The sequence below is a fragment of the Salvelinus namaycush genome, chromosome 10, assembly GCF_016432855.1.
Source record: "Salvelinus namaycush isolate Seneca chromosome 10, SaNama_1.0, whole genome shotgun sequence".
NCBI classification, from domain to species: domain Eukaryota; kingdom Metazoa; phylum Chordata; class Actinopteri; order Salmoniformes; family Salmonidae; genus Salvelinus; species Salvelinus namaycush.
The window spans coordinates 1,625,330-1,647,593 of NC_052316.1; the positions used below are offsets into that span (position 1 = coordinate 1,625,330).

Below are 22,264 nucleotides of genomic sequence, written 5' to 3' on the forward strand. Positions count from 1 at the left end.
TAGTATAGAGCTAGCCTACTTAGTTAAAGATGCAGTGATGAGTAGCTAGGCTGCTACTGTCTCATTTTTCTGGTGCTCTACATAAAGTAAAGCCTCATGTGTAAAGGAGAAGATTAAATTGACAGAAATAGCAGATTAATGCTATTTTAAGGTTGTGTGCCCATAGTAACCTCAATTCCAAAACTCACTCGTAAAAGGAATGCCTCATTGCCTATCTGTTATCGCGAAGATATTATACTACTTATGCATACTATTTTGCTTCCCAATAGTCCACCACAGTAGACGCGTCCATAATACCCATAAAACCACCGAAATGGTTCTAGTGTTTATGTTTTTGCATTACATTTTTCACATTGCAATAAAACTGAATTTTTTAATTGTGTGTTTGGTGCAGGCTTACCTTGGCGCAGCGTTTTGTAATTTGTGTAATTCTCTCTCGGACAATGTGAGTTTTATCAATATATTCACCTCAATTTACTCCAAAAAATGTGCAATGCTAATCATTGATAAGTTACCTTGTCCGAGAGAGATTTTTGCGGTTATCAAAATGTCGCTCCAGGGTAAGCCTACATGAAGTAGTTCTAAAATCCCAGATGGAAAAATGTAATAGTGATAAAACTATTGGAACAATTTCCGGGTTTTATGACTCATACTGTAGTACTCAATGTCGTTTTCTGTTCCCAGAATTTTCTATGTATTTCATGCTAATGATTCAAAATTAGACTGACAATAAGGTTGGAATTCAAGTGTTTCTAATAGACCTGGATTTTAACTCAGTTTTTATACTGTAGCCTATTGGGTGTTTTAACCATTTTGAAGGAGAATTTTACTATTTAGGGCTTTAATCTGTATTTTTTAATGTATGTTAAAGAATGGTCCTGAAACTTACCCTATCAGCAATTGACTTCCTCAAACTCATTCTGGAGTTCCAGGGCATCCAAAAACATTAACAAAGGCTTCAAAAACACCAGAATACGTAATTTTACAAACGGCAAAGCTCTCACGAACATTTCTGACTATGAATACGAGGATGAAATCGAATTTGCAGGTGAACCTTATTTCTTTGAACCGGAATACACAGACAAGGAGCTTCAACAGATGGAGGATGACCGAGAAAGGAGAGAGACAGAGCAGGCAGAGGCTCAGGCTGGTATTCATCAAGCATCCGAGGCCCGACTCAGGACATCTGGGGACTGGTGGTGTACCTGAGGGCAATGCCAAGCGATGCCCACTGAGAACTAGTGTCTTTGCTGCCTAGATTGGGACCTACTTATGCCACCCTTGGAAAATCTATGTGTCTGGCGAGGAGACAACGTTGACCCGCGAGCCCACCCTACTCTGTGTAACCAGTGACAATAACTTTCCAGCCCTCATTAACCCGGCAGTTGTAGAAACTTTTTTCCATGTGCGAAAAATAAGCTGGAAGAAGAGACCTCAGCCAGAGGGACCAAATGGCCACCTGTCAATAAAGTAAGTACCGGTAGTTTTTAAGTGATAAATAGACTTCCTAGCATTACAGTATTCATAGGCTGCGTCAAATGTCATCCCTCAACCAAATGCTCATCAGTAGGCCTACCTAGTGTTATTCTGCTTTCGCACAGATATTTATATTTATTCATTTTATAGGCAATATAGACTTGTGGTCTTGGAATGGGGATTGAAAGGCAAATGACTTGGCGTTGGCCAGAGACGAGTGTTACTCAGTTGCATCGTCAGAATCATCTGCAACAAGTACCCCTCACTCACCGGTGTCTACGTTGGATTCAAGGAGGCAGATGAAGCCTTCAGAATCCTTTGCACAATCTTCCACCGATGGCTCATATACTTTCCCTTTCTATAAAGTGTATTCGGAAAGTATTCAGACCCCTTGACTTTTTCCACATTTTTTGCTACATTACAGCCTTATTCTAAAATTGATTAAATAATTGTTTTCCCTCATCAATCTACACCATAATGACAAAGCGAAAACAGGTTTTTAGACTTTTTTGAAAATAAAAAACAGATACCTATTTACATAAGTATTCATACCATTTGCTATGAGACTCGAAAGTGAGCTTAGGTGCATTCTGGTTCCATTGACCATCCTTGAGATGTTTCTACAACTTTATTGTATTCCACCTGTGGTAAATTCATATTTCCCTCGATCCTGACTAGTCTCCCAATCCCTGCCGATGGAAAAACATCTCCAAAGCATGGTGCTGCCACCACCATGCTTCACCGTAGGGATGGTGCCAGGTTTCCTCCAGACGTGACGCTTGGCATTCAGGCCAACGTGTTCAATCTTGGTTTCATCAGACCAGAGAATCTTGTTTCTCATGGTCTGAGAGTCCTTTAGGTGCCATTTGGCAAACTCCAAACGGGCTGTCATGTGCCTTTTTTACTGAGGAGTGGCTTCCGTCTGGCCAAATAAAGGCCTGATTGGTGGAGTGCTGCAGAGATGGTTGTCCATCTGGAAGTTTCTCCCATCTCCACAGAGGAACTCTGGAGCTCTGTCAGAGTGACCATCGGGTTCTTGGTCACCTCCCTGACCAAGGCCCTTCTCCCCTGATTGCTCAGTTTGGCCGGGCGGCCAGCTCTAGGAGGTTTCAAACTTCTTCCATGTAAGAATGATGGAGGCCACTGTGTTCTTGGGGACCTTCAATGCTTCCTCAGATCAGTGCCTTGACACAATCCTGTCTTGGAGCTCTACAGACCTTTTCTTCAGCCTCATGGCTTGGATTCCTTATCAGTGGTTGAAAAAGTACCCAATTGTCATACTTGAGTAAAATTAAAGATACCTTTTTAATAGAGAATGACTCAAGTAAAAGTGAATGTCACCCAGTAAAATACTACTTGAGTAAAAGTCTAAAAGTATATGATTTTAATTATACTTAAGTATTAAAAGTACAAATACAAATCATTTCACATTTCTTATATTATATTAGCATTACACACGGTCCCGTGTGGCTCAGTTGGTAGAGCATGGCGCTTGCAACGCCAGGGTTGTGGGTTCATTCCCCACGGGGGGACCAGGATGAATATGTATGAACTTTCCAATTTGTAAGTCGCTCTGGATAAGAGCGTCTGCTAAATGACTTAAATGTAAATATTATGCAATCCAGACGGAACGCTTTTCTTGTTTTTTAAATTTACAGAGCCAGGGACACACTGCAACACTCAGACATAATTTACAAACAAATAATTTGTGTTTAGTGAGTCCGTCAGCTCTGAGGCAGTAGGGATGAACAGGGGTGCTCTCTTGATAAGTGTGTGAATTTAACTATTTTCCTGTCCTGCTAAGCATTCGAAATGTAACGAGTACCTTTGGGTGTCAGGGAAAATGTATGGAGTAAATGTACGTTATTTTCTTAGGGAATGTAGCGGAGTAAAAGTAAAAATATAAATCTTAAGGTAGAGATGCCACAAAAATCTACTTAAAAGTACTTTTACTTAAGCACTTTACACCACTGGACCTTATATAGACAGGTGTGCCTTTCCAATCAATAGAATTTACCAGAGCCGGACTCCAATCAAGTTGTAGAAACATCTCAAGGATGATTATGGAAACAGGATGCACCTGAGCACAATTTCACGTCTCAAAGCAAATGGTCTGAATACTTAAGTAAATAAGTTATTTACGTTTTTATTTTTAATATATTTGCAAAAATATCTAAAAACCTGTTTTCGCTTTGTCATTATGGTGTATTGTGTGTGGATTGAGGGCAAAAAATGATTTAATAAATTTTAGAACAAGGCTGTAACGTAACAAAATGTGGAAAAAGTCAAGGAGTCTGAATGCTTTCCAAATGCACTGTAAATAAGAGCAGACTCCGTGTTTCACCTTTCATCAGCGATGTTACTTTATTAAGTAGGTAGCTAGCTAACTTTTATAACATATCTCTTACCTCGATTTACATTTCTGCTGGTCCTAGACAGGCGCGGCAACGTCTTTCAACAGTTGGTATTGTTTGATTCGGGGTTAAACTTGGAACATTGTTATATTCAGAAGTATAGGAACATTAGTTACAAAAGAGACATGAGGGGTGCCATAATTAAGCTTGGGAGGCGCTGAGTGCAGGGAAAACAATCACATGTGACAGTCCTGATAAGGGGAGAAACCGTTGAAGGCTCATGACACTTAGTTCCCTGCTTAGCATGAATGATGCAATGTTTAGCGATAAGGAGGAGACTCCACTCAAAGTGGTGTATGAATACCACCACTGGGAAGCCATGTCTGTGTCTGAATTACAGCTGTATCGACCCTTTGGGGATAGCTAAACTTGGTTAAGCTTCTCTATTGTCCGTGAGTTATTTTCTCTGAAAATTATAACATAACAGTTGGCGTTGTCGGCCGGATTCACCACGATTTATAGTCAAACCAAAGAGTCCAGATCAGTGGAGCAGAGCTGGCAACAAACAAGGTAGGCAAGTTCCTCTACCTGTTTCCACTCATTTTGACATCTTGGGGAGATGAGAATCATAGGATGAACAAATTATGGGATGAGGACCTGGAGAGCCTGAGTTTAATTCGGTAGGCCCATTGTGTAACGACCGGTCGTAGCTTTGTGGTATATGCTAGTACCGTAAATTTTAGAGTATGTCCTGAGCAGGATAGATCCTGTGGAGGGTAAGTCTCATAGCTTTCAAGAGAGTAAGTCCTGAGCAGGATAGATCCTGTGGAGGGTTAGTCTCGTAGCTTTAACTTCTTGTGGCTGCAATCTCGTTAACGGGATGATATGACAACAGCCAGTGAAAGTGCAGGGCGCCAAATTCAAACCGAAATCTCATAATTAAAATTCCTCAAACATACATGTATCTTACCATTTTAAAGGTAATCTTGTTGTTAATCCCACCAAAGTGTCCGATTTCAAATAGGCTTTTCAGTGAAAGCACCACAAACGATTATTGTTAGGTCACCGCAAAATCACAGACAAACACAGTCATTTTTCCAGCCAAAGAGAGGAGTCACAAAAAGCACAAATAGAGATAAAATTAATCACTAACCTTTGATGATCTTCGTCAGATGACACTCATAGGACTTCATATTACACAATACATATATGTCTTGTTCGATTAAGTTCATATTTATATCCAAAAACCTCCGTTTACATTGGCGCCATGTTCAGAAATGCCTCCAAAATATCCGGAGAAATTGCAGAGAGCCACGTCAAATAACAGAAATACTCATCATAAACTTTGATAAAAGATACATGTTTTACATAGAATTAAAGATAAACTTGTTCTTAATGCAACCGCTGTGTCAGATTTCAAAAAGCTTTACGGCAAAAGCACAATATTCAATAATCTGAGAACAGCGTTCAGCCACAAAAGCAAGCCATACAGTTACCCGCCAAATTGTGCAGTCAACAAAACTCATAAAAAGCATTATAAATCTTCACTTACCTTTGCTGATCTTCGTCGGAATGCACTCCCAGGACTCCCACTTCCACAAGAAATGTTTGTTTTGTTCGGTAATGTCCATCATTTATGTCCAAATAGCTATTTTTGTTAGCGTGTTTAGTAAACAAATCTAACGTCAGGAAGCGCGTTCACTAAAAGCAGACGAAATGTCAAAAAGTTCCTTAACAGTCAGTAGAAACATGTCAAACGATGTATTGAAACAATCTTTAGAATGTTTTTAACATAAATATTGAATAACGTTCCAACCGGAGAATTACATTGACTTCAGATGTGCGATGGAACAGAGCTCCCTCTCATGTGAACGCGTGTGGTCAGAGCATGGTCAGGTCATGATAGACCTGATTAATTCCTGTCTCCTTCGGCCCCCCTTCACAGTAGAGGCATCAGACAAGGTTCTACAGACTGTTGACATCTAGTGGAAACCGTAGGAAGTGCAAACTCATCCATATCTCACTGTGTATTCAATAGTGTCTTGGTTGAAAATCGACCAACCTCAGAATTCCCACTTCCTGTTTGGATTTTTTCTCAGGTTTTTGCCTGCCATATGAGTTCTGTTATACTCACAGACATCATTCAAACAGTTTTAGAAACTTCAGAGTGTTTTCTATCCACTATGAATAATAATATGCATATATTACCAACTGGGACTGAGGAGCAGGCAGTTTACTATGGGCACCTCTGGGCACCTTTCATCCAAGCTACTCAATACTGCCCCTGCAGCCATAAGAAGTTAAAGAGAGTAAGTCCTGAGCAGGATAGATCCTGTGGAGGGTAAGTCTCATAGCTTTAAAGAGAGTAAATCCCGAGCGGGATAGTTCCTGTGGAGGGTAACATTTCATAAATAAAGTCCCGTGCAGAAAGCCTGTGGAGGGTAAAATCTCAAAGAGAGAGGGGAAGTCCTGAACAGGGTAGTCCTGTGGAGGGTAAAACCCTAGTGTAACGGTATATTGGCCAGACCCGTAAGAAGGGAGTCGCAGTGGCCGTGAGAGCGCAGGGTGTGAGTGTGTGTGTGAAAGAGAAATTCATTTTATGCCCTGTTGGGGTGGTGAACCATGGCAGATTATGTGGAAATAGGAAGGCAAGTGTGAATAATTTTGGTGTTGTGAAGTGCTCAATAATAGTGAATACGGGAAAAAGCCATTAAGTCATCTGTGTTCTCCGGATAATAAATTTGCAGACGCTATGGTATCGGTTCTAATACAAGGTACTAAGTGCCGCGAACAATTCATTATTGTCCGGGGAAGTGTGTAGCGCAACCTTGGAAAATAGTTAATAATAGCTGTGTATTATAGACGGGAGTGAAGAAATACAAAACACACTTAACACCGTCAGGAGAGGTTAGGGAATAATAACTATTGATATGGCGACAAACGGCCCCGATTCTCCATGTCATATGGAGCTAGAGGATTTTAGTAAAGCCATGGAGGTACTGAAAGAAGAGCATGAGCACTCTAACAATTCGGCTCGAATGTGGGAAACATTTTGCAAACTGGATAAAATTGGACAACATGTCCCTGATCAATTCAAATCAAATAAAGAATTCAGGGAGGCAATTATGACTTGGCACAAAGACATAAAACCAGAATCAAAAGCTCAATATACCAGCGTTTTGATGTCAGCATTCTATCAACAAAAAATACATCACGATAAACCCGGAATGAGTACCAGTACACTGCCACAGAAAGACTGGGTATGGGAGTGCATTGATAGAATTTGCACTTCTGCTTTGATGGCAGGCTTGAACCCTGTGATAAAAACGGTAATTGCGGGGGTAGTGGATTCAATTCAAGAGGATGTTTTGAGAGTGGAATATAGCTCGGCTCACTTCGCAGACATGGGAGGGGTTAATAGGGCCTTAGAGAAAATCACTAACTATAGTTTCAATGGCCAAGGTAAGACACAGAAATGTAGTGAAAAAACATCAACACGTAAGGAGATATCTCCCTGTTTTAGATGTGGGACTGTCGGACATTGGAAGAATGAGTGTAACGTGATACTGGAACCTGCTGCATTCGAAGGAAATGCCGCTATACAAGCATTTGCATCTTTTTCAAAAGAGCAACAACAAATCGTCTTGAGATTAGCAGGAGAGGAATTGTCCCATATTGGTGTATAGCCTCGGTTCGATCGATAGTGGTTCATAGAGATTACAGTTTCTATGTGAAGGAAGACGTATGAGATCACGTTTTACCTACCTTTTTAGTAGGGGCCAGGGATCAAATATTGCGGATTCCTTACAATGAGAAATTCGCTAAATTTGCCACAGGAAAAAGTGTTTTGGGTTGAAGAGTCTAGGCGAAATGCCAGGGGAATGGATTTTAAAGGTAACACATTTAAATGATATGGCCAAACACTCCTTGTAAACTCAGAAAGCCTTGGGGGGGGGTTTGATATCATGAGACATTTTATGTGTTTTAAAACGTAAATCTTTTTCTTTTTTTTTCTCTTTTTTTTATGTCGTCTTATTCTGAAATAGATTTCTAGAATATATATAGGGTTGGTAACAAGGAATTAGCAAAGGAGGTACTAAACCTACAATTAACAGATTTTTTTTTTTTTTTAGTTCATGAACATTGTGGTGGATTGAAACAAACATTTAATGATAGGAGTAATTAATACTTTTGGATTGCTGATTAAAATGTAGCATAGTGAATGCTAACGAAATGCACACTCTCTTTTCCAAAAGAGGGGGTTTCATGACTTTTCGTTGGAAGGTCCCCAGAGACTGTGGGGGGGCAGTTAGTGATATTCGTCAGTTTTAAGTATACTGTGGGATTAATTTTGGATGGGGTCTTTTCAATTAAGTTTTAAATTGGGTATGTTGAAGGATGGGAATGTTTTGAAAGGTATTTAAATGGGTTCTGAAGGACAGGGAAAGAAAGGGAGAGGAAATATTTTAATGGGGTCAAATGCCTTGTATCCAGACTTCCTGGTGAGGCCTGATCATCTCCACTAGAAATGATCAGAACAAGGGGGATTTAATTATAAAATGAATGAGGAACACCAGTCTCTTTTCAAATTGTGCCATTACTTTATGAGACTATTATTATTTCCGTAGGGAGTTATAAAGAGTTGTAATTCTAAGTTGATTAGTTATTTGAATTAGTTTACTTTTGATTTAACATGTTGTTTTTGAGTCACATGTTCGGATGGGAAAATGACCAGTTCCCTGAGGTCCTGGTCTTTGAGTAAAGATGCATATTGAAGGGAAAATATAGGTTAATAAGGGATGACAGTTACTTCAAATGGATTGTGATATGTGTATTGCTGATTTAATTTTGTGTTTTTGTTTCAATACAAATTTCACCAGATTGGGATACTGGAGTGTGGGATTCTTCGAGGGGTTAGGGTGCTAACTTCGTGATCTGGTAACTCTTGCGAGAGGTCGTCAGTAGAATAAGGGAGTTATCATGGAAGGTGACGTCAGATCGTGTCTTAATGGATGGTAGGAATAATTTAACCACAAACAGTGTGTGTATGTGAACCTCAAAACCCTCCCTAACCGGCTGAAGAAAGAAGACAAAGGCGTGCAATGCGACACTGACTTTTAACACTTCTATCTGAGTCCGAGACATAAACCGGGGTGCGGGGAGGAGTGCTGAGAGTGCGTGTGGAGTGAGCGTGGAGAGAGAGAGAACAGCTCAGGTGAGAGACTCGTGTACGTGGGAGAAACGGATGTATCTACTTGGATATTGAAATCGGGGCATTATCAAGGGCCATCAAAAGGGACAGGCAAGAGTTACATGTGCCGTTGGGAAGATGAACTGTAAACGATATCTGAAAAAGACACGCTAGAATGATAAGTGCCGGGAGAAGGGGGGCGATCTACACACTGCGAACAATTTAGACTAAGGATGATTTGAGATACTGATCTTTCATTACCAGGCCAACGTGACAGGAAAACAGGGACAAAGGGGGTATCTAATGAGAACAGTTATTACCGGCAATAAAAAGGTTTTGTTTTATAAATGTACATTCTAACAGGGATGATGTGTGCTAAGTTGAGAGCCTGGGATTCGAGTCCTATTCTTAAAGTAAGCACTAAGGAATGTCATTCTAAATTTGGTTTAAATCATTTTATAGAATGTTTTAGTTATGATTTGGACACAGCGAGAGAGAGTTGCTACAGAACGGTGAAGGGTGGGGGCACTGCTAAAATGTATTTGACCGAGGGAGGCTCCATAAACCTTATCTATAGGTGTCAACCGTGAAAGTTTTGTTTTTGCATTAGGAGTAGTAACTAGTGTGTTATGGGTTAGATGGAATGATAGAGGAGTATCATCCCCAGAGACTGTATATTGTTACAGGAGATAGCTCATAGGAGAGGGAGGACAGCTAACTGTACACAATATGGGGATTTAATTGAACATTACACATACCCAGATCATGGTGAGAGTAGAAGAGATAGTGGTAGCATTTCACACACTATGGTAAACGTTCAAGAAACCTGTGACTCAAGAGTTTTGTTAGGTTGGATATTCTTCCCGACGAATTAATATTTTTTCCCAATTTCTAACAGTCGGCGAACACTTGAAAGATGAATTCCAAATCAAATCAAAGTTTATTTGTCACGTGCGCCGAATACAACAGGTGAAATGTGAAATGCTTACTTACAGGCTGTAACCAATAGTGCAAAAAAGGTGTTAGGGGAACAATAGGTAAGTAAAGAAATAAAATAACAGTAAAAAAGACAGGCTATATACAGTAGTGAGGCTATAAAAGTAGCGAGGCTACATACAGACACCGGTTAGTCAGGCTGATTGAGGTAGTATTTACATGTAGATATGGTTAAAGTGACTATGCACATATGATGAACAGAGAGCAGCAGTAGTGTAAAATTGAAGGAGGTTATAGGCATGGGCCATGTTAGTAGCAGCAGGGGTTACTTTAGTAGCATTGTTGGGATATCAGTTTATGAGGACTTATGCCACATTGCTTGGTAACTGGGAGACCGATGGGAGTACAGTGGAGGCTGTTATTCAAATGTCACAAATTAGGGATCGTGCCATAAGAGGAGAGTCTATGTTGTCAGGAAATGACCCATGTATTGCAGTGTGTATATCCTCAGGTGAAAGCAGAGATAACCAAGGGCACGGCTGAATTCTGGAGATTGAGTGTACATCAAGATACACCAGACGGGGGTGTTGGTACAGCATTGGTTTGGTCCACACACAGTACTCCTTACAGCATCTGCAGTGGTAAAGATTGTCATGTCTCTCCTCGGTGGGAGCATTGTTCTCACGTGAAGTGAGGTCCAGCTGCATAATGGGTGAGCTTGAAGACACCATGACAAAGGAAATGGAGCGAAAGAGAGAGAGTGAGACTAGATTCCACTGTAAGACATGCAGATGGGTTGGGTCTGGGAGCTACTTTAAACATCATAGTTTGGGTTGGGTTAGCTGCTTTATTGGGTTATGCATCATATGAAAGAGGATAGATGTTGGGGTAATTGTACTCTAAACAACATGTTGAAGGCATTGATGTGAAAGCATATACAGTGCTGAGTTACCTTAATAAGAGGATGTAGGATTGTTGCAATGGAGGAGATGGGGAACAAAGTGAAAATGACATGGCTTGGGAACACCTCTCGGAACCTGGGGCCGAAAAGGGAAGACTGGGTGAAAGCTTGAGGAGGCTTTTTAGGGATTTCATTTTTGTGAAATCCAGCAGAAAAGTATCCTGGAGGCATAGAGTCAGGTGAAGAGAGAGTGGGAATTGTCATGGTCTCGGTCTTTGGTTTTCATGCATATATAATAATGCATAGCTTATCACATTGTTAATACTGTTATGTTTTGTGTGTGTTTTTGTTGCTTTCCAAGTCTTGTGCTATCACTCTCTTAGGAACCAGAAGGAGAGAGTGGAGAAACAAAAAGCTGCTCCAACTGACATGGAACAAGACAGCAGATTCAGCTGAAATGTCATTTTGTTGTGTGATTAGAGATGGAAATATGATTGTGTATGGTGTGATCATAGAACGGGCCATAAGTCTCTGAGTTTGTAAACCTCACGGTGGTGAATTTTTTTATCATTGTTCGTTCATTTATAATCATGTTTTATTTATTTTTTATTTATTCATTTTCGTTATCATTGTTTGTTCATTTATAACTAATTTCTTGCTTAGCAAGAATGATGCAATGTTTAGCGATAAGGAGGAGACTCCACACAAAGTGGGGTATGAATACCACCACGGGGGAAGCCATGTATGTGTCTGAATTACAGCTGTATCGACCCTTTGGGGAGAATTAAACTTGGTTAAGCTTCTCTAGTGTCCATGAGTTATTTACTCTGAAAATTAGAACCTAACAGTATAGTTGTTTTCTTCAAATATATATATTTTTTTTACCAATGATTTTTCTTGTTGGTTGTGGTTTTCAGAGGTCGTCACCAGAGAAATGCTCACTACAAAACCGTAGATCCAGTCTTTAGATGGGAGTGTTTATGCATCTTTGCAGGACAACTAACCAAAGCCTCAATAAATCTGGGTCCAAAGGAAGTCCGTGAGAAGTTATCGGACTGTGTTTTCTCATTGCGTTGTCACATGTTGGGATTTCACATCTGCAAACCATTTTCAACAATATTCAGCAATTAACCTAACAAAAACTACTTCTATCCCGTTTTCATCGCCTGGCTGATCTCATGAGTGACTGTCAACGTAGCTAGCTAGGTACCTAGTACTGTGTCTGTGCCAGTAGCGCGCCCCCTATTTACACACTCGCAGTAGCGAGGGGAATTGGAACGAGGAAGTACATGCATGGTAGCCAATATGCTTGAGCTGTAAATTATCGCTCGAGTTCAACTAAATGGATTATAATGTTCGGTATGACACAATTCCATGTGTACAACATCTAAAGACTATACTGGAGCAATAGAGCCTTTGTTCATGTTTTTGGATGCTCTGGAACTCCAGAATGAGGCTGAGGATGTCAATTGCTGGTGGGGTTTTTTCAAAACCAAGTGAAATTCCCCCCAAAATTTCTGCATGCTTCTCTAACATGCCATTTACATAAAAAATACAGATTAGGGTCCTAAATAGTGAAATTCTCCATTCACTCCAACATAATGTATCTTAACAGTTTTGTGGTTGGATGGCTTGACCTCCTGCAATCATTTTCATTGGACATTTTCATTTCAACACTAAAGCAAGATGGCTGCGCTTCTTTGAATCACATACATGAGGATTCTATTCTCTGTCCACTTTGAAAGGCAGTTTGCAATTAATTGATTTTGACCTAACACTAGTAATGACAATCCTTTTGTCCTATTATTCCTGCACAGAAATCAAGGACACTTCCTGCAGCTCTTCAAGATACAGAATGTCTTCTCTGAGGCAGTACAGCCAATCATCAGTGCTCGCTCTGCCAATGACCAGAAACCCCTACAACATGCCTACAATAAGTGCCTTCTGTACAGAGGACAATGTGTCAGAATGTATCGCATACATCAATCGGGTAAGAGACCTCAAATGTTTTAATTCATAAACGATGTCACAATGATGTCATTGCAACCAGTGTTGCCTGCTGGGTTCATGCTTGCTTTCATGTGTTAGAGGCCAGTAGCTAACCGCTAAGCTGCATGTCTGATCCCATCCCTGATTTGCCTCTGCAGGAGGTATCCTCTCTGGGCTTTCCATTGCTTTGCACAGAGTCTAACAATGGTCCTGAACTGAATCTGGTGACCGTGCTGAACAACGTGTACAACCTGCTCCAGCTGCACCGCCGGTGCCTGCAGACAGTGGAGGACATTGAAGTGGAGCAGGTCAAGTCTAACAGCAACATGGACTATCTGCAGCTCAGCAACACTAGACTGAAGGTTTGGCCTTGACTTACTCACTCGCTAACCCTCTTAGTTTATTGTCCTTTATTTATTCTCTTAGTCACTGTCTGTGCACATCATTTGCTGTTCAAACGTGATTTACCCTTACGCAAACATCTAACTCATAAAGCGTGGTCATGTAGTTTTATTATGAATTCTAGCTTTGTAATTAAACCCACTGTTTTTTTATGTATTTGTTTTTTATATGAATCCTTATAGGATCAACTTGAACTCTCCAAGAGGGAAAACACTGGACTTCTTGAGAGAGAACGTCAGCTACAGCTGAAAGTGAAGAGCTTACATAACTGCCTGAAAAATGAAAAAGAAGAGGTACGCTTGGTTGATTTATATGGAAACTTGAGATAAGATTAGAATATCTAGTACCAGTCCAGTCTATTTATTCCTAAAAAGGATTATCATGCAATAGCCTACTTGTATTGTTTTCTTGCCAGGTACAGAAACTTCAGAGCGTCATAGCGAGCCGTGCCACTCAGTACAATCATGACATGAAGAGGAAAGAAAGGGAGTTCGGCAAACTAAAGGAGCGCCTGAATCAGCTTCTGATCGACAAAAAGGATAAGAAACAAAGTAATCATTCAAGTTATGCGTCATCCTCTGATCACCATTTTTTTATTTAATACGTTAATATTGCCCTTTTCACCAAATGCTATGTATCATACAGTTGATACTGTGATGGAAGTTGACCTATGTGTAATTTCTCTATTCTAGCACTTGAAGTTTTGAACTACGTGGGAAGATCGGATGGGAAGAGAAGCCTTTGGAAAACTGGGAAGACTGAGGCCAGGTAACTATGTATACTGAACCAAAATATAAATTATGTAATCATTTCAAATCAGTCAATTTAAATAAATTCATTAGACCCTCATCTATGAATTTTACGTGACTGGGCAAGGGCGCAGCCACGGGTGAGCCTGGGAGGATATAGGCCCACCCACTTGGGAGCCAGGCCCAACCCAATCAAAACAAGTTTTTTCCAACAAAAGGGCTTTATTACAGACAGAAATACATGTCAGTTTCATCAGTTGTCCGGGTGACTGGTTTCAGACGATCCCGCAAGTGAAGAAGCCGGATGTGGAGGTCCTGGGTTGGCATAGTTACACGTGGTCTGCGGTTGTGAGCAAGGTTGGACGTACTGCCTAGTTCTCTAAAACAATGTTGGAGGCGGCTTATGGTAGAGAAATTAACGTAAAATTCCCTGGCAACAACTCTGGGGACATTCCTGCAGTCAGCATGCCAATTGCACACTCCCTCAACCTGAGACATTTGTGGCATTGTGTTATGTGACAAAATGGCACATTTTAGAGTGGCATTTTATTGTCCCCAGCATAAGGTGCACCTGTGTAATGATCATGCTGTTTAATCTTCTTCTTGATATGCCACACCTGTCAGGTGGATGGATTATCTTGGCAAAGGAGAAATGCTCACTAACAGGGATATAAACAAATTTGTGCAGGAAATATGAGAGAAATAAAATAAAGCTTTTTGTACATATGGAACATTTCTGTGATCTTTTATTTCAGCTCATGAAACATGGGAAAACACTTTACATGTTGTGTTTTTTTGTCTCATACTGGCACTCATGACATTACCAATTACTTCCATCTACAGTGAGCTCCAAAAGTATTGGGACAGGGACAGTGTTTGTTGTTTTTGCTCTGTACTCCAGCACTTTGGATTTGACAATGAGGTTAAAGTGCAGACTGTCGGCTTTAATTTGAGGTTATTTTCTACCAAATTAGCGCTTTCTGTACATAGTCCCCCCATTTTAGGGGACCAAAAGTATTGTGACAAATTCACTTATGTGTGTTAAAGTGCATCAAGCTTGTGACTCAACACATTTGTTTGATTGGTTTGCAGTCTTTTTTGGTTGTGTTCCAGATTATTTTGTGCCCAATGGAAATGAATGGTAAATAATGTATTGTCATTTTGGAGTCACCTTTATATTGTAAATAAGAGTAGATTATGTTTCTAAACACATCTACATTAATGTGGATGCTGCCATGATTACGGATAATCCTGAATGAATCGTGAATAATGATGAGTAAGAAAGTTAGACATACACATCATACCCTCCCAAAAATGCTAACCACTGTTATTGTAATGGTGAGAGGTTAGCATGTCTTGGGGGTATAATATTTGTGTGTCTAACTTTCTCACTCATCATTATTCACGACTCATTCAGGACTATCTATAATCATTAATGTAGACGTGTTTAGAAATATATTCTATTCTTATTTACAATAAAAGTGACTGCAAAATCACACACTCCATTATTTACCATTCATTTCTATTGGGCACAAGCTTGAAGTAGTCATTGCGTGCTATGAATATGGGACCAAATACTTCACTTTTTACTACTTTTTAAAACACATAAGTGAATTTGTCACAATACTTTTGGTCCCCTAAAATGGGGGGACTATGTACAAAAAGTGCTGTAATTTCTAAACGGTTCACCCGATTTGGATGAAAATAACCTCAAATTAAAGCTGATAGTCTGCACTTTAACCTCAGTCATTGTAACATTTCAAATCCAAAGTGCTGGACTACAGTGCCAAAACAACAAAAAAATCTGTCGCTGTCCCAATACACAAGAAGCTATTGCTTGGTTTGTGATTGTTATCTTATCTTGTGTAGCATTTTAAGCATAGGATCTGGGATAGTGTGTAGAAACCTTCAATATGCTTCAAGATGTAAATCTTATTGAAACTGACATATATAGATACAGTGGGGCAAAAAAGTATTTAATCAGCCACCAATTGTGCAAGTTTTCCCACTTAAAAAGATGAGAGAGGCCTGTAATTTTCATCATAGGTACACTTCAACTATGACAGACAAAATGAGGGGAAAAAATCCAGAAAATCACATTGTAGGATCTTTAATGAATTTATTTGCAAATTATGGTGGAAAATAAGTATTTGGTCAATAACAAAAGTTTCTCAATACTTTGTTATATACCCTTTGTTTGCAATGACAGAGGTCAAACGTTTTCTGTAAGTCTTCACAAGGTTTTCACACACTGTTGCTGGTATTTTGGCCCATTCCTCCATGCAGATCTCCTCTAGAGCAGTGATGTTTTGGGGCTGTTGCTGGGCAACACGGACTTTCAACTCCCACCAAAGATTTACTATGGAGTTGAGATCTGGAGACTGGCTAGGCCACTCCAGGACCTTGAAATGCTTCTTACGAAGCCACTGTCATAGTTGAAGTGTACCTATGATGAAAATTACAGGCCTCTCATCTTTTTAAGTGGGAGAACTTGCACAATTGGTGGCTGACTAAATACTTTTTTGCCCCACTGTATATATATATAGATACAGTTGAAGTCGGAAGTTTACATACACCTTAGCCAAATACATTTAAACTCAGTTTTTCACAATTCCTGACATTTAATCCGAGTAAAAATTCCCTGTTTTAGGTCAGTTAGGATCACCACTTTATTTTAAGAATGTGAAATGTCAGAATAATAGGGTCAACAGTTTACATACACTCAATTAGTATTTGGTAGCATTGCCTTTAAATTGTTTAACTTGGGTTAAACGTTTTGGGTAGCCTTCCACAAGCTTCCCGCAATAATTTGGGTGAATTTTGGCACATTCCTCCTGACAGAGCTGGTGTAACTGAGGCAGGTTTGCAGGCCTCCTTGCTCGCACACACTTTTTCAGTTCTGCCCACAAATGTTCTATAGGATTTAGGTCAGGGCTTTGTGATGGCCACTACAATACCTTGACTTTGTTGTCCTTAAGCCGTTTTGCCACAATTTTGGAAGTATGCTTGGGGTCATTGTCCATTTGGAAGACCCATTTGCGACCAAGCTTTAACTCCCTGACTGATGTCTTGAGATGTTGCTTCAATATATCCACATAGTTTTCCTTCCTCATAATGCCTTCTATTTTGTGAAGTGCACCAGTCCCTCCTGCAGCAAAGCAACCCCACAACATAATGCTGCCACCCCCATGCTTCACGGTTGGGATGGTGTTCTTCGGCTTGCAAGCCCCCCCTTTTTCCTCCAAACATAACGATGGTCATTATGGCCAAACAGTTCTATTTTTGTTTCATCAGACCAGAGGACATTTCTCCAAAAAGTACGATCTTTGTCCCCATGTGCAGTTGCAAACCGTAGTCTGGCTTTTTTATGGCGGTTTTGGAGCAGCGGCTTCTTCCTCGCTGAGCGGGGAATAGGACTCGTTTTAGGGAATAGGACTCGATATAGGACTCGTTTTACTGTGGATGTAGATACTTTTGTACCTGGGTCCTCCAGCATCTTCACAACGTCCTTTGCTGCTGTTTTGGGATGGATTTGCACTTTTTGCACCAAAGTACGTTCATCTCTAGGAGAGGGAACTCGTCTCCTTCCTGAGCGGTATGACGGCTGCGTGGTCCCATGATGTTTTTACTTGCAGACTATTGTTTAGACAGATGAACATGGTACCTTCAGGTGTTTGGAAATTGCTCCCAAGGATGAACCAGACTTTTTTCTGAGGTCTTGGCTGATTTCTTTTGATTTTCCCATGATGTCAAGCAAAGTTTGAGTTTAAAGGTAGGCCTTGAAATACATCCTCAAGTACACCTCCAGTTGACCCAAATGATGTCAATTAGCCTATCAGAAGCTTCTAAAGCGTAATTTTCTGGAATTTTCCAAGCTGTTTTAAAGGCACAGTCAACTTAATGTATGTAAACTTCTGACCCACTGGAATTGTGATACGGTGTATTATAAGTGAAATAATCTGTCTGTAAACAATTGTTGGAAAAATTACGTGTCATGCACAAAGTAGATGTCTTAACCGACTTGCCAAAACTATTGTTTGTTAACAAGAAATTTATGGTGGTTGAAAAACGAGTTTTAATGACTCCAACCTAAGTGTATGTAAACTTCCGACTTCAACTGTATGTGTATATATATATATCATTTATTTAACCTTTATTTAACTAGGCAAGTCAGTTAAGAGCAAATTCTTATTTGCAGTGACGGTTGACACCGGCCAAACCCAGACGACTCTGGGCCACTGAGATGCAGTGCCTTAGACCCCTGCGCCACTCAGAAGCCCCCATCATCACATGCACTGAGAAAAGACTAAACACGGGTGAATTTCTTTATTTTTCAGACATGAGGGAGAGATGTATACGACTCTACTGAACGACTACGACAGTCGCCACAAGCACCTATTGATGGAGAATGCAGAGTTAAAGAAAGTATTACAGCAGATGAAAATGGATATGGTCACCATTTTGAGCCCCAGGAAACCTAGCCAAAGTGGCAAGAAGCATGATGACAGTCTAGAACAGGTTTGTCTAGTAGTATTGTCTTTGTCATTGGTACCCAATATGCTGTACCGGATGGTGTATTTGGTATCTACAGTCCCCTCCATATGTATGTGGACAGTGAGGATAACATTTTTAAATTGTCTCGAATCTAACATTTTTCATTTGGCTCTATACTCGCGCATTTTGGATTTGAAATCAAATGTTTCATTTGAGGCAACAGTACAGAATGTCACCTATTTATTTGAGGGTATTTTCACACATCTGATTTACCATTTCGAAATGAAGCACTTTAGGTATCTAGTCCCCGCTATGTGAAGTCATAAGTATTTGGGCAAATTCACTTATAGGGTATTAAAGTAGTCAAAAGTTTAGTATTTGGTCCCATTTTCCTTGCATGCAATGACGAGCTTATGACTCAACAAACTCGTTGGATGCATTTGCAGTTTGTTTTTGTTATGTTTTGGATTATGTTTTGCCCAATACCCACGTGGCAAGAACGGATTGAATCAATGTTGTTTCCACATCATTTCAACCCCCAAAATATTTGTAACCAAAAACCCTGCCCCCACATGCCCATTGTAGGAGTGCTGTGTGTTCATGGCCGCCCAAGCAAGGCATTTGATTGGTTTGATGTGTTTGATTTGTGTTGCTTGTTGAGCTCTGCCAAAGCAAGGCATTTGTGTTGGGTATACAGTGCATTCGGAAAGTATTCAGACCCCTTGACTTTTTCCACATTTTGTTACATTACAGCTTTATTCTAAAATTGATTAAATGTGTTTTCCCCTCATCAATCTACACACAATATCCCATAATGACAAAGCAAAAATAGTTTTTTAGACATTTTTGCAAATTTATTACAAATACAAGATTGAAATATCACATTTACGTAAGTATTCAGACCCTTTACTCAGTACTTTGTTGAAGCACCTTTGGCAGCGATTACAACCTTGAGTCTTCTTGGGTATGACGCTATAAGCTTTTCACACCTGTATTTGGGGAGTTTCTCCCATTCCTCTCTGCAGATGCTCTCAAGCTTCGTCAGATTGGATGGGAGTGTCGCTGCACAGCTATTTTCAGGTTTCTCCAGAGATGTTCAAGTCTGGACTCTGGCTTGGCCACTTAAGGACATTCAGAGACTTGTTCTGAAACCACTCCTGCATTGTCTTGGCTGTGGGCTTAGGGTTGTTGTCCTGTTGGAAGGTGAACCTTCACCCCAGTCTGAGGTCCTGAGCGCTCTGGAGGAGGTTTTCATCAAGGATCTCTCTGTACTTTGCTCCGTTCATCTTTCCCTGACTAGTCTCCCAGTCCCTGCCTCTGAAAAACATCCCCACAGCATGATGCTGCCACCACCATGCTTCCCCGTAGGGATGGTATTGGCCACGTGATGAGCGGTACCTGGTTTCCTCCAGACTCCACGTTTGGCATTCAGGCCAAAGTGTTCAATCTTGGTTTCATCAGACCAGAGAATCTTGTTTCTCATGGTCTGAGAGTCCTTTAGGTGCCTTTTGGCAAACTCCAAGCGGGCTGTCATGTGCCTTTTACAGAGGAGTGGCTTCCATCTGGCCATTATCGTAAAGGCCTGATTGGTGGAGTGCTGCAGAGATTTGGAAGGTTCTCCCATCTCCACAGAGGAACTCTGGCGCTCTGTCAGAGTGACCATCGGGTTCTTGGTCACCTCCCTGACCAAGGCCCTTCTCCCCTGATTGCTCGGGTTTGGATGGGTGGTCCGCGCTAGGAAGAGTCTTGGTGGTTCCAAAATTCATCCATTTAAGAATGATGGAGGCCACTGTGTTCTTGGGGACCTTCAATGCTGCAGAAATACTTTGGTACCCTTCCCCAGAACTGTGCCTCGACACAATCCTGTCTTAGAGCTTTACGGACAATTCCTTCGACCTCATGGCTTGGTTTTTTATCTAACATGCACTGTCATACTGTGGGACCTTATATAGACAGGTGTGTGCCTTTCCAAATCATGTCCAATGAATTGAAATTACCACAGATGGACTACAATCAAATTGTAGAAACATCTCAAGGATGACCAATGCACATTTTGGGGAATATTCAGGGGTGGAAACTTTACGTGGGAATTAACGGGAATATATGGGAATTAACAGGAATATATGCAAATTTATATTAATACCATTTAAATGTAGATTTTTTTGCATTGGATATTTTTACCATATCATATGGAGACAGAAACATAAACCTTTTACCGTATCATAAGTAGACATAATTGCAAATTATTAAATCCTTCCAATAGAAAAAAATAAATAATAATTGTTACGAATTGAACTTGAAATTGAATTAAATGAGTTGACTCTTTGCAAGGGATGATTTCACTGAACAACAAAAGAAAGGGAATATTAATTGATCCCCAATGATCCATCGCATCTCCCAAAAACATTTTCAACATACATCTGTAAAATGATAGTCTAGAAACTTAAGCTTTGGTTGTCTTCCTCTCAGGCCTCCATGTCTTCTCCTTGGACCTCCTCAATGTCCACCTCTTGAACATCAGACTCTGAGGCCTCATCTTCACTGTCACTTTCCAACCTTGTTGAGGATGGCTCGTTGTCAGGTTCAAAAAGGCTAAAATTTGCCCAGATGGCCACCAATTTTTCAACCCTTGTATTGGTCAACCTGTTGCGTGCTTTTGTGTGTGTTCCCAAACAAGGACGAGTTGCACTCTGAGGTGGCTGATGTTGCCGGGATTTGGAGGATGATTGAGGCAACAGAGCCTCAGATCCACAAAGTCCCTTCCACCAGGTGGCTGATGAGATATGTTGGCACGACTGCCATATTGCATTTCCATCCCAAAGCCCTCACCAGACTGCCAAGAACCTTGGCCTCATCCAGGCCAAGTTGGCAAGACACAGTAGTGATGACACCATTGATCTCTGCACCAGACAGGATGCTCTTGCCAGCATACTTGGGGTCCAACATGTACTCTGTGGCGTGTATGGGCTTCAGGCAGAAATCTTCATGCTTTTTGATGTATTTTAGAACTGCAGTTTCCTCTGCTTTTTAAATTTTTAATTTTATTTAACTAGGCAAGTCAGATAAGAACAAATTCTTATTTTCAATGACGGCCTAGGAACAGTGGGTTAACTGCCTTGTTCAGGGTCAGAACGACAGATTTTTACCTTGTCAGCTCGGGGATTCGATCTTGCAACTTTCGGTTATTAGTCCAACGCTCTATCCACGAGGCTACCCTGCAGCCTCAGCAGTGAGCAACAGGGAAGTGGCAGGGAAGTACAGTACAGATTTATTCTCTTACATCTGCAAGCAGAGTCTGAACATCAGACAGGATGGCATTGTCTCCCTCAATCCGTGCAATGGCTACTGCTCTAGGTTTCAGGAGTTTCAGGCTGCTTACCACTCTCTCCCAACATACATCATCCAGGAGGATCCTCTTGGTGGGGCTGTCCATATCGGCAGACTGTGATATGGCCATTTCTTGGAGAGACTCCTTCCCCTACAGGAGACTGTCAAACATGATGACAACCCCCCCCCCCCCCCCCCCCCCCCCCCCCCCCATGGGTGTTGCTGGGCAGCTTCAATGTGGTGCTCTTATTCTTCTCACTTTGCTTGGTTAGGTAGATTGCTGCTATAACTTGATGACCCTTCACCTACCTAACCATTTCCTTGTCTCTTTTGTAGAGAGTATCCACTGTTTTCAGTGCCATGATGTCCTTGAGGAGCAGATTCAATGTATGAGCAGCACAGCCAATGGGTGTGATGTGAGGGTAGGACTCCTCCACTTTAGACC

The 22,264-nt window shown here is 40.8% G+C and overlaps 1 protein-coding gene across 2 annotated transcripts in view; it reads left to right on the forward strand.

Moving 5' to 3' along the window:
* The window catches only part of LOC120054589 (afadin- and alpha-actinin-binding protein-like), a 39,817-nt gene that overhangs the window by 8,595 nt on the left and 8,958 nt on the right, over positions 1 to 22,264 (forward strand). For both annotated transcript variants that reach the window (XM_039002046.1, XM_039002047.1), the window contains exons 3-8: positions 12,676 to 12,848; positions 13,006 to 13,209; positions 13,432 to 13,542; positions 13,665 to 13,800; positions 13,942 to 14,017; positions 18,336 to 18,516. In XM_039002046.1, the coding sequence (XP_038857974.1) occupies positions 12,676 to 12,848; positions 13,006 to 13,209; positions 13,432 to 13,542; positions 13,665 to 13,800; positions 13,942 to 14,017; positions 18,336 to 18,516 (881 nt within the window). The remainder of the gene's footprint in view (positions 1 to 12,675; positions 12,849 to 13,005; positions 13,210 to 13,431; positions 13,543 to 13,664; positions 13,801 to 13,941; positions 14,018 to 18,335; positions 18,517 to 22,264) is intronic.